At 37.1% G+C, this 12,772-nt stretch overlaps 1 protein-coding gene across 2 annotated transcripts in view; it reads left to right on the top strand.

The window, feature by feature from the left end:
* MARCHF6 (membrane associated ring-CH-type finger 6) overlaps positions 1–9,995 on the top strand; it is a 45,640-nt gene extending 35,645 nt beyond the window's left edge. For both annotated transcript variants that reach the window (XM_039548924.1, XM_039548925.1), the window contains exons 22-26: positions 249–383; positions 2,263–2,352; positions 3,680–3,812; positions 4,993–5,128; positions 6,981–9,995. In XM_039548924.1, the coding sequence (XP_039404858.1) occupies positions 249–383; positions 2,263–2,352; positions 3,680–3,812; positions 4,993–5,128; positions 6,981–7,071 (585 nt within the window). In that variant the 3' untranslated portion in view covers positions 7,072–9,995. The remainder of the gene's footprint in view (positions 1–248; positions 384–2,262; positions 2,353–3,679; positions 3,813–4,992; positions 5,129–6,980) is intronic.
* The last annotated feature ends 2,777 nt before the right edge of the window (positions 9,996–12,772 follow it).

The following is a 12,772-nucleotide window of genomic DNA, read 5'->3' as shown; positions in this document are numbered from 1 at the left end:
ACTAGTAGGCACAGTCATGTTTTCTTCTGGAGGGGCATGGAATAGGACCCAATCTTGAAAACTTGCATTGCAAAACTATGTATGTAGTAAAAATTACTTCTAGGGGTGTATATGCATGAAATAGAGGTCTGTGTAGGTTTGGGGCTTTTTCACCAGGGCTGTATGTTTATGTAGTTTAAGTTACATTTTAGAGTTCAAACAAAGAATCCTCTGGTAAACACATTAATGAAATGTCTTGGGTTTTTTAGATAATGAAGACACTGATAGTGGCTATACTGCTCGCTGGTGTGGTTCCGCTTTTGCTCGGTCTTCTGTTTGAACTGGTCATTGTCGCACCTTTGAGAGTTCCTTTGGATCAAACACCTCTCTTCTATCCTTGGCAGGTCAGTTGCTCCCATTCTTTTGCTGCTGTTGATGTAAGGAGTATGGGCTGCCTTGTTTCATGTGGATTCGGTGGTTCAGAGCATTTTCCACAAGTATGTTAGTGTGTGACAGAGAAAAGGCAGCTAGTCTGGATGTGAGGATTATTTGAAGCAAAAGGACAGGCTGAGGAATTTAAACTGTGAAAAGGTGAACTGTTGTGAGATGACATCAAAGGACGCATTTCAGTGATTAGCTACTTTTTCAGTAGCATAATTGTAAAGTTATATATATATATATATATATCTATATATCTGTATGTATGCACAGATGTATGCACTCTGATTGTTTTGGAAGGCTTTCTGCATACACTTAAGCAGCAAGAGGTTCAGGCAATTTTGTTTTGTGCAAATTTCTGTCCTGCAAGTTGGGAGACAAAATGAAGGTACAGTGGATTGAATGACAAATGCTCCCATCACCTAGGCTAAAGTATGAAAGAAGTCATAACTCAAAGAAACCCAACTGAGGGGACCATAACACAAAACATTTAGAATGCCATTACTAAATAACAAGAAAGTGTTCAGGGTCAGTGACTTTCTAAGCTGCCCACAGACAAGCTTTCATTTACTTTCAGTATCCAAATGTTTGAAAGCCATAATATAAAGAAGAATTTGACTACTAATTTAATTATTCCATTATTTTAAAATCCAAGTGTATTTTTGAGCTGAGTAGATGACCAGAAAATCAGGACATAATATAATTACAGTGGTAGATTACAGATCATGGCTTCCAAACAGCTTTGGAAAGAATTTTTAATGCTAGAGATTATAAAAAGTCTTTACTATTGCATATTAGTCCTTTAAAAGTTTTAAAAGAAGTATACTGAAAACTTTATTTTCATGTGGCAGAACTTCTTCAAAATACAGGATAAGTGGGATTTGAGACTTGTTCTAAATCAACAAGGAGCTATCAAAATTGAGACTGATTTCTGTTTTTCGCAAGAGAAGAGAGTTATACAAAGGTTACATCCTTAAATAAACATGAATCAACTTTAACACTGGCTTTTTTTGTGACAATTTTTAAGATTTTTTAGAATTGACATTAACAAAAGTTATCTTTTTAAGTAATCAGTTAAAATGTATTTCCCCAGCAGTTTAAGAAGGTTAATTAGTCTATGATGTCCTAAGTCTTAGCAGTTCTGTAGCTGTTTATTCTGCCTTATCAGCCTATATTTTGCATACTTTCTTTGGTGGATTTTACTGCAAATCTCTTACAAATACTTGTAATCCACAAAGGATGGACTTAACGATGTGTTTACTAGAAGCCAGTAGTTACATTGTCCTAATTCCATGCCATAATAATTGCAGTTTATGTTAAAACATAAATTTTCCTCTAAATACTATGACTTTTTCTGTGAAGAGTGTTGCCTTGCTTTAAGCTTTCCTTACATCAGGTAGGATTTTGGGAATAATTAAACTTCAAAAGAAGAAAAAGAACTTGTTTCCTGATGCGTGTGAACATCTTCATGTCTTTTTTCTATTCTTTTATAAAGAAAGGAAATTAACTTCCATTTATGTAAATTAGTTGTACCAGAATGATAGTCTATTGCTTTAAGTAAGTCTAATGCTTTTATTTTGTATTTGCCCTTGGTTTAATAGTGGTAGTGATTTTCCTGGTCCCAGGGAGCTAAATTTACAGATGTCAGTTAATCTTGAGAGCATCCTCTTTTTCATAGGAATTTGCAGATGATGTCACCTCTTTGAATCAATGTCCCATGTAAATGGAAAAGTAATTATATTTTCACTTATAAGTAATATTAACACATTGCTCTTAAAGCTTCTGGTTGTCTGACCTTTTAAAGGTAGGGTAATGCTAACACTATTATTTTTTTTACAAAATTAGGACTGGGCCCTTGGAGTTCTGCATGCCAAAATAATTGCTGCCATAACACTGATGGGTCCCCAGTGGTGGCTGAAAACTGTTATTGAACAGGTAGGGAAAAATTGTCCATGTGAATTATCTGTATAATTACTCTTACAGTAATGGAGTAATTGAGTAAAATTCCAGTAGTCTTGTAAAAACCTTTTAAATTGTGTAGCCTAATCCATTAATGTACACTTAACAGTAAAAAAACAAACTCAGAAATCTGAATTCAAGAAAATGCTGTGTATACATATAGACATTTTTATCAGGTTTGTAATAAAGTGAGAAAGAAACATGATTATTTCTTCAGATTAAGTCCATGTGTCCAAATACTTGTCCAAATATTGGATATTATCCACAACTTGAGAACATAGAATTTCGCCTTCTCTGCAGCTGTAGGGATTACCCCATTCATAGATCAGTAGAGATGAATGACACCATTTCTGTTTCCCTTTGATTATTAAGCAAAACAGGACAGTTTCTCTGAGCAGTTCAGTCACATGGCCTGTTGTTCTGTCAGAAGCATTTTTTCTTGGTTATAAGCTTTAAATTCCATGGTTGTCATCTCGATGAAGTATCTCAGTTGTTTGTCAGAAGGTAATTTTTCAGCCCTGCCCTATATGTGATGCCTGTGGTGCACAAGGTGCCTCTCCTGAGTACATTTTAGCACATAGTCCCAGTTATTAAATCACTTCAGCTGTCACACTGCAGAAATATAGTCTTAGTCTGGGAGTACCTTTTGTGCATACCACGGCTCCCTCTTCCATTTTGAATGCTCTCCACTGGCTGTTTGCACATTCTCCTGGGCCTTCCAGGCTATGGGGCAGAGGCCATGGTTTAGCTGTAGCTGGTAGCCATTCAAAACTGGTCTTTTCCCATGCTTAATCTGGTTACGTTTTGACCTTAGCTTCTGGTAGCAACTGCAGAAGCTTAAGAATTGTGGAGGCCTTTTTTCAGGCACAGACTCTATGTGCAGAGGCTCTAGTCTGCCCCACCAAGTACAAAATAAGATCCTATTTTCTGCCCATTACCAAATTTAATAATTTATTCTATTAGCATGTACAGACAGAATCCTCTTCTAGGAAGTTAACAGCCCAAAGTGATCCCAGGTCGCCCATAAAACCATTGTCCACAGCTCTATTAAATGATCTTTCAGAAGGTCTCTTGCATTCCTGCAACTGAATCACAGCTCTGTTCTGGATTAAGTTGGTCTCTTGGGCATTCTTTAAATGATTTTCTGGAATCCTCATAATGTACATTGGCAGAGTTTTTCCTTCTTCAGCTGTGGCCATGGGAACACCCATTTCCTTTCATAAGGAGAACTGTGTAAAACCTTGTAATTATTACTGTAAGTAAAGCAAGGCTTTCTTGATTGATCTAACTTACTCTATTTTAGGTATATGCAAATGGGATTCGTAACATTGACTTACACTTCATCATCCGTAAACTGGCAGCACCCGTAATCTCTGTCCTCTTACTTTCCCTGTGTGTACCGTACATCATAGCTTCTGGTGTTGTACCTTTACTGGGTATGTATGCATTCAGAATACCTGTTTATCATCTGATGGGTTACAGCAGTGTAAATATATTTGTGGAAATAAAATTTCAAGCTCTGATTTATTAAAAAAAAACCCAAAACAACAAACCACAACAACAACCAAAAAAAAAAAAAAAAAAACCCCAAACAAACAAAAAACACCTTTTCTGCCAACAAATGTAAATGTTTAAAGACTTCCAAGAGTCACACCACATTCCAGGAATATTGTCCAAACGCTTCTTGAACTCTGTCAGGCTTGGTGCTGTAACTGCTTCCCTGGGGAGCCTGTTCCAGTGCCCAACTACCCTCTGGGTGAAGAACCTTTTTCTAATATACAACCTAACCCTTCCCTAACACAACTTGAGGCTGTTCCTTGGGTCCTATCACTGGTCACCACAGAGAAGAAATCAGTGTCTGCCCCTCCTCTTCCTCTTGTGAGGGTGAGAAGAGGGGGAGACACTGATTTCTGCTCTGTGCATTTTAGGTATCTAGCTAGCTTGGGAAAGGAATGATTAATGCATTTCTTCTTTACACAAACAGCCTTTGATTTTAGTCCCTCTAGGAGGTATACTGAGCTGAGGCCATCTTTTTCTGACTTGTCAAATTCTAAATGAAGCTTAGAACAGGTGAAAATCCTGAGTTTGTTTTGAGGTTTTAATAGTATTAAAATGTAAATTTTAAATATATAGGGTTTTTTCAGACTTTCCTATCTCCTCATAATTGAGGTAGATAATTTGATGATGAGCTTTTTCATCAACACTTGTCTTTTACTAGTTAGTTTTGATGTTAGCAACATGTTCAAAAAGTCCCATTTTATTCTTCGGTCTTGCTTGAATGCCGACTTTTATTGCATTGATTTTTCTGATACAAGGAGAAGTCAGTAAGCAGATAAACAGAAGTTAATAAGCAAAAAGAACTGATAAGCCCTTTATTTTTTCTACTGTGGATTTTCACTCTTGTTAATGGAAAACTTTCCACTCTTAGTGCTTCAGATTAAAAAGAACAGCAGCTGTCATGTTAGATCTTTGATGTAAGTGGATGTGTAATTTATTTCACAGCCCTTCTACTGAAGTTACAGTATAACAAAAAGTATGGAAGCAAGTACAGAAGCAGAAATACATGAGTTAGTTCAGCAATATTAGAATATCTAAGGGTTGTGTCTTGTTTTGTAGGAGTTACTGCTGAGATGCAGAACCTAGTTCAGCGACGGATTTATCCTTTTCTGCTTATGGTGGTGGTTTTGATGGGAATTCTGTCCTTCCAAGTCCGCCAGTTCAAGCGCCTTTATGAACATATTAAGAATGACAAGTGAGTATACAGTGGGGTTTTTTAAATTTTTCCCCTTTATATTATGATAACTTCAGGTTGAATTCAGGTGTTGTAGATTCCTAGGACTAAAACAGGTTTTAAGAAGTTTTCTAGACAAATGACTCTAAGACAAACTGTTCTTGGGAGATGTTTTATCTGTGGTTCAGGAAGATAAACACAGGAATAGACTGTCTTCATAAAGAGAAAACACTCCCCCATGTCTAACATGAGTGTGTTTTCCCACAAATGAAGCTGTTTGTCTCCTCTGTAGTCTTAAATGACAAATGAATGTCATGAATTACAACATATCTGGAAGTTAAAATCATGTCTCAAGCTGCTGCTTATAAAACCATTTCTTCAACCTTTTCTGCATAACTCCTTTTCTTACTCTTCCTACTCATTTGTCCAACTAACCTGTTAAAGAATGTTCAGTTGATTTGATAGTTTGTCCTTACCAAATTTTGTATGGTTTTCTGATGTTTTTAGTGATTATTACTCTGTATTACTCAGATGCCTGATAAAAATAATAATTTTTCTATTATTTTCTGGTTATCTTGCTTAGTTTAACCTTTTTTTGTGTTATTGCATTATTTTTGGTGTTACCCTTATTACCTTTTTTATTGGTTATTAAGAAGATTAACAACTAATCTTCCTAGGCTTCTTTTGTGTTGAAAAGGAATAAATGAGTTTGTTGTGTTCATATCCTGAGTTGTCCTACAAGAGTTTTGCTTTCCAATAACTACAAAAGGAGTCAAACCTAAAATAGACTTCTTTGAATCTTAAATGTTAAGAAGCGACTGATAAGTTGTTTGGTGTAAATGTGAAATTAATAGCATCTGGCAGTATTAAGAGAGTTGTAACTAAAATTAAACTCTCGGCAGAGCAATTTATATTTTAGCACCTTTTAGTTGATCAGCTGATTTGTATCCTGTTCCCCACCTGCCTTCGTAGTGTGTTCTGTAATATTTGGCTTCCTGTAGTATGTATAGCTGGTGTTTGTATTTACAAATGGGTTTAGAGCTAATTGTTAGTATCTTTCAGGCAGAGTGTGGATTGAATTGCAACTTCCATTAATGTAGCAAGTTGCTTTCTTGTGTAAATAAGACACATAAATGGTACACAAATCTATGAATATATATCTTGAGTGAAAATTAGTTTGATATTAAATGAGCTTATTAAATAACATCCTTGTAGACAAGAAGTTTGTATGACTTAATTGTCTCATTTCAGGAAGTAAGCAGACACAGTAGTGCCAGCCAGTAGAGATTTGTGCTTTAGAAAGATGCATAATTAAATCTTTCATGTAACAAATTTTAAAAACATACACAAGTTTTTGTGATATTCTAGAATGTACAAAGAATGTGCGATGGTTGTTGGTTATGGTACTGTGAGAAAAGGAGCAGTGGTGAAAAAGTTCCTAAAGGAAATGGCAGATCTTAGGGGAAGAATTCATAGGTGTGTAGGGTTCTTGTACACACAGAACTAGCATGCAAATAGGAAGCATGGAGCATGGAAAGGAATTAAGGTGGCAAAAAGTGTGAATCAATGATACAGAGCAAGAAAGGAATAATGTGAAAGGTATGAAAACTGTTAAGCTGATGAGATAGTTAAATTCTGTTTCAATATCACACTAAAGGAATCTTGCACCCCTTAAGCTTTCCATGAAGTAGCATCAGGGTGTTTTCTCTCTCTTTAAGCAAGATAAGCAGCAGCTGAAGTTCTTCCTTTATAATTTATAGAATAACTTTTTATCTAAATGAAAAAACAACTTTGGCAGCAAAGGAGATAGAGTGGATTTGTGTTACAAAATAGTATTACCTTGTGTTAATTTCTGGTTTTACTGTAATCCCAGGTACCTTGTTGGACAACGACTTGTGAATTACGAACGGAAGTCTGGCAAACCAGGCACATCAACAACTCCACCTCAGTCTTCACAAGAATAGATGGTCATATTAAACATCTTGACCTTCCCTTTGCCTTTACATGTCCTTTTTTCATAGACTCTTCTCGTCTTTGGATATCTCTCCCAATAATACTCTCAGCAGTGTTTTGGCTTCTGTTGGTAGCATTCAGATAGCAGTTAAGGCTCTGTTTCTTATCTGCATTTTCTGATGTTACAAATGCTGTCTGAGGTCTGTATATGTGTATATAGAAGTGTCCTGACACCCTAAAACCTTGGATTAAAAAGAATGTGCATTGTACATCTTTAAAAAGTATATTAATTTATTAAATCTAGTTGTCACTTTATTTTGGACTGCTGTTCTGTTGACAATGTGCCACAAAGCAATAGTGCAAAGAGGCAAGATGTTTTTATAAAATTTGGAGCTTACTTTATGGTTGTTCATAACAGTTCTTAGTGTAGTAATACAGTATGATTTTTCATGAGTGGAAAGGCCACGTAGAGAATATCAAAAGTAAATAACTGTCTTACAGTCAGCAATGAAGTTGCTGTGGTGAGAACATAATGAACTATGTATCTTGCTGTCCAGTCTTTTTTATTATTTTGTATAACACCAAAGCTGTTGTACATTTTTCTATTGCCTGATTGTTTTTCATGTGTCAGAGTTTGTAATATTGTACAGTTGCTGTTAAATCAAGAAAATATTTCCTCTTCTGAGAATTCAGATGTACTTGTTGAGGCTCAGCTGGATTTTTCTGTTTGTTTGAAGGGGGTAGGTGGGTGTTTGCTTTGGGATCAGGATTTCATTAATTGAAACAGTAAGTATAAATTTACTAAGGCTAGGTGATGGAAGCATTTAAAAGTACCAATTAAAATTAGATAGGTTTACAACTTAAATTGTAGCCAATTTCTTATCAATACTAGAATTTTTCAGGATCTCAAGAAAAGGGATGAACCTTAACTGATGTGCTTGCACAGCACAAAGCATAGTGTAAGCAACATCCTGACCTGATCCTTAGTTAAAGAGCTTGAAATCTTTTTTCTGTAAGTTACCAAAGTTGAAAATTGTAGTATGAATTTTATATTGCACAATTACTTTTAAAAAAAACAAACCCAACCAAAAAAAATTCTCTCAGAATTGGTCACTGTGAATTTTTATGGGAATAATACTGAGGAAGTGATTTATCATGTACCATTTATGGCCCTGAGGGGCAGGGAAATACATATGCTATTAAACAGGCAAGGAAAAGTTAGCAGATTTCTTTGCAAGAACACAGTTGAACAGGAGCCACCAAATCAAGTCTGTGTTATATGTAGATAAGAGTTCTTTTGCAGTAATGTGTGGGGGTGGGGGGTTATGTAGATAAAGAAAATCCATAACAGTATCACAGAGCTTTAAGTAGCATCAAATCAATGCTTAGATTGCAGTCTCTTTCCTGGACCAATGCGGAAAATGTGAACATCCATTGCAGTAATGAGAAAATTGATGGAACATCTAACTTGCTATTCAGTACACTCCCCTTCAGTATTCTGTACTTTACCATGTGTGTATATAATTAATACTTGAGAATCTGATATGGTATGAGCTAATGTGATCCAGGCTGTGATGGTGGTAGTTCTTATTTTTGGTGTCTGGACTCATGCTCTAAGGCAGTGAGCACAAGCCAAATGCATCTGAATGTAGTGGCAGGATGATTGGGCTGTCACTCTCAGATCCATACTATTTTACAGAATTACTGTTGTCCTGATGGTTTTGAACCACAAATATTACCCTTTGGAGTGATTTATTAGGAAATTTCCAGTGAAATGAAATCATTGAAAAATAGCCAAAATATTTCTTTCATTCACTGTTGCTGATTAAATGCTAAACTGAGTATATATTCGCCCCATATATTTTTGATGTGCATAAATACTGCATTTGATTATTTATAGTGGTGTACATTGTGGGACAGATATATTTTCACAATAATCAATTCACTGGTAACATACATTCTTACTTATGCCAAGATTCTGTTTTTGACATACCTTTCACAAACAGTTCCAAAATGATCTTGCCACTCAAATATTGCGAGCACTACTGTGCGTTATGCAAAACTTGGTACTTGGTTACAAGGTACTTGTAACTTTGTGTTTTTATCCAGACAAACTGGTCTTAATATTAAAATCTATTAAGAAAAAGCCTTTGTGCGGTTTCTTACTACTGGTATTTTACAAGTCATGAAAGAAAATATCAAATCAGGCCAGTCATGCAATGTGAACTGCAGATATTTTGATATAGCTTACATTATCTGCTTTTGGTTTTTTTTATGGAAAACTGGTTTCAAATCCAACTGTTGTTCTGGCTTTTGCACTGCTTTACAGATCCCAGGTGAAATTTGTTTCCAGAACTGTCCATTGTGAACTTTTCGGAAATCTCATCTCCTCACTCCTTATTTTTACACATTTTTTTGGAAGAATATGGAGGCTGTAGAGAACAGAAATTAAATAACAGTCCTTTATACATTGTTCTAAATTTCAGTGGTTTGCCTTATTGTGTGCTGTGTACTCCCCTGGCATAGAAACTTGGTAAGTAAGCATGTAGGTTAAGTGGCTGTTTCTGAGGCAGCTGATGAGCACTGTACCAGTGCTTCCATCTGTGCTGGATGGATGCAGAATGGTGTGGGCTCCTATTACTTTTCAAGTGGGAAAGACTGTGTGTGTGCGTGTGTGTGTGTGTGTGTGCTCTTCCACCACAAATTGTGTTGACCTTGGTCTTGACTGGAGGGGTTGGAGGTGTGTACTGGCTCAATTGTATCCCCTTTGTGTGTTGAGAATCTAATGCTGTTGTTAGTTCTACAGGCCTTCATGCAAGAACTGTCAGATGGCTCTGTAGCTATCTTGTGCATATTGAAAGAAGTTAATTGCAGCATGGCTTTGACTGTTTTTACACAGATTATTTTATATTGATTAAAAATAGTTAAAACTCTGCATCTTTTCTGTCTGCCCCCTCTCTATTGAGTGAAGCCAAAGTTACTTGATTTTGTTTCTGAGGGCCCTTTGGTACCTGTAACTGCTTTGTGTCTGACTTCCTCAGTAAGATGCCATCTCCAACCTATTACAGTGCTCACATCACTTTTCAGCTGAGTGCATTAATTCTTTCCTTGCCTTCCCCTATGTTTGCATAATGGTCTTCATAAAAATCCTCACAGCAGCCACACGGTTCTTCAGAGAACTCTGTAAAAAGCCTCACAAAGGCCTGCACCTTACAAAGCACAAATGACTGGGTTTTGATTGCCTGGCATGCTGATCAGCATCATTTTGTTTCCTTGGATGTCACTGTCCATTTTTTTACATCTAGATTGGAAAGGTTTTGTGGTAGGGTCAAGGTTCTTGTTCTGCTTGCCTTGGGAATAATGGCCACTGTACAGCTTGGGCAATGAGTGAGGTTCTTGGTAGAAATGATGAAGATAGTAAAAACATTAAACAAGGAATTGAATCTTGGTAGTGTAATGAAGTTCAGGATGCAAAATAAAGGATGCTGTTTTCTGAAACAGATGAGGAAACAACTTTTATGAAGCATAATGGTAAGTTGGAACTCTTACTCTGGCATTTCAGTTCTTAATTAGGTAACTGGAACCAAAGAATTGCTTAGGTAACAGCAATTTTTTTAAAGCTGTGCTTCTGGTTTTAATTTCTTCATTAAGAAGTCACTGTAAATTGAGAAATTATATGGTGAAATAAAAGTTACTCAATAATGGAAAATTCTAAAAGATTGTATTTCCAGCCGTTAAATACAGTTTCAAAATAAACTGAATGTTTTGAGTTCAGTATAACACTGAGAGATGGAGCAAGGCAGGATTATTTCACAGCTCTGCACATCAGTTCTTCTGCTTACCTGCTATTCTCTCTTACCTGTTGAATAGTGGCCAACACCAAAGCTGCAGAGGCATTTTCCCCTGTATAAGGTGAAGTCAAACACCTGGAGGTGTCTGACATCACGTGTGAGAGGAGAGGGTGGTATTTAACATTACTTGCCTTTCAAAGGCTGTGTTCCTGGAAAGGGCATTAGTTTTATTTAGAATTCCTCGTTGCTTACAAAACCAGAGACCACTGCAAAGCTGTTATTTATATTGGATAGAGTTTCTGTATTAGAACCTAAAATAGTGCAGAGCTGCACTGCTGTCCCATGTTCAGCAGATACAAATTGCATAATTGCTAGAGTTAGGTAAGGAATGTGATGAAAGAAAAATACTGCTGGTTTAGAAGGGAGAGTGCATGGGATATTTTGACTAGTTGTGAGCAGGAGTTACACAAGTTGGAAGCAGCAGAAATTCTAAGCGATGCTGCTATACAGCAGCATTTCTGGCTGTGCTGCTATAAAGCACCAATTACGTCCGTGGGTATACTTTTAAATGTTCTTTACATACAAGACTCGGTATTATACTGTGCGGGGAAATACTTCTAGGAAGCAGCACGGCTTCATATAAAGAGACTATTTACGAGAGCATGTGACAGGACAAGGGGGAGTGGCTTCAACCTGAACATAGGTTTACATAAGATGTTAGGCAGACATTCTTTACTGTGAGGGTGACGAGGCACTGGAACAGGTTGCCCCTAAAAGATGTGGATGCCCCATCCCTGGAAATGTTAAAGGCCAGGTTGGATGGAGCTCTGACTAACCTGGTCTAGTGAAAGTGCTCATGCCTGTGGCAGGAAGGTTGGAACTCGGTGATCTGTAAGGTCCAACCCAGGCCATTCTATGAAAATACATTTCATTAAATACGGCAAAAAATTTCCACCTACATGCTGCTGTTTCTCAGTGTGGCAGCTTTATGCATGATTTCACTGCACTGGACCAAACTGCTGGAAGAATTTAGAGTATGACGTTTACTTTTTGGCCTTTTAAGGATAGTTTTGAGTGTATGCAAGGACTGCAGATGAGAGATAATATGAAACTTGCTGTTTATCTGTTATCACTAGACACCTTTGAAAAACTGCATTGAGAAATCAACTTAATTTAATTCTATTCTGTAAGCTCCTGCAGGATGATGTTTGCTTCAGGTTTTTCTTGCTATAATGTTCTTAAATGATGCTTTAAAACAACTAAAGGATAGGTATGGCATTACATGTCAGAAGTTTGCTGTTTTCATGTAGTTACAGGAGTCTGCAAAGTATTTTGAGGCCAAATAATTAGCCTGTGGCTTATGCTAAGTATTCATGTTTAATGAAAGATTAAACAGTTAAAATGTGGGCTTTTTGCTTTCCAGAGCCTACCATTTTATCTTTGTCCTGGATGGCCTTACATGTTCATCAGTGGGGACATAATGTGGATTAAAAAGGCCTGGCTTCAAATAAGATTGTGTGCTTCTGCAGTAACTGCTTGGCTTGTTTCAAGCATGCAGCACCCAAGTTTCTTCGGAGCAATGGCTTGTGAGGGGTTTCTGAAGCGAATAATCCTATTACCAAGTTCATTTGAGTGCTCGGGCTATGTACAGTCCGTGGTAGAAGGCACAGGAGGGACATTGCTTCGTAACCAAGAGATGTGCTGGTGTCTTTACAGAGGATGCCAGGCAGGTTATCTCCAGTGCTGTTTTTATCACAGTGGAAGGAATATTTGCAGCTGTCCACCAAGACTTTGTGGCAGGGAGGGCACTTTGGATCCTTGGCATTCTGGAGCAGCGGGAGAGCCCACGTTGCCTCGTGGTGTCAGAGTTGGAGCAGCAGGTGCTGAGAAGAAGCTGGCACTGGCCCTGCTGCTCTTGGTG

The sequence above is a fragment of the Corvus cornix genome, chromosome 2, assembly GCF_000738735.6.
Source record: "Corvus cornix cornix isolate S_Up_H32 chromosome 2, ASM73873v5, whole genome shotgun sequence".
Lineage (NCBI taxonomy): Eukaryota > Metazoa > Chordata > Aves > Passeriformes > Corvidae > Corvus > Corvus cornix.
This window is presented reverse-complemented; position numbering and strand designations above follow the sequence as displayed.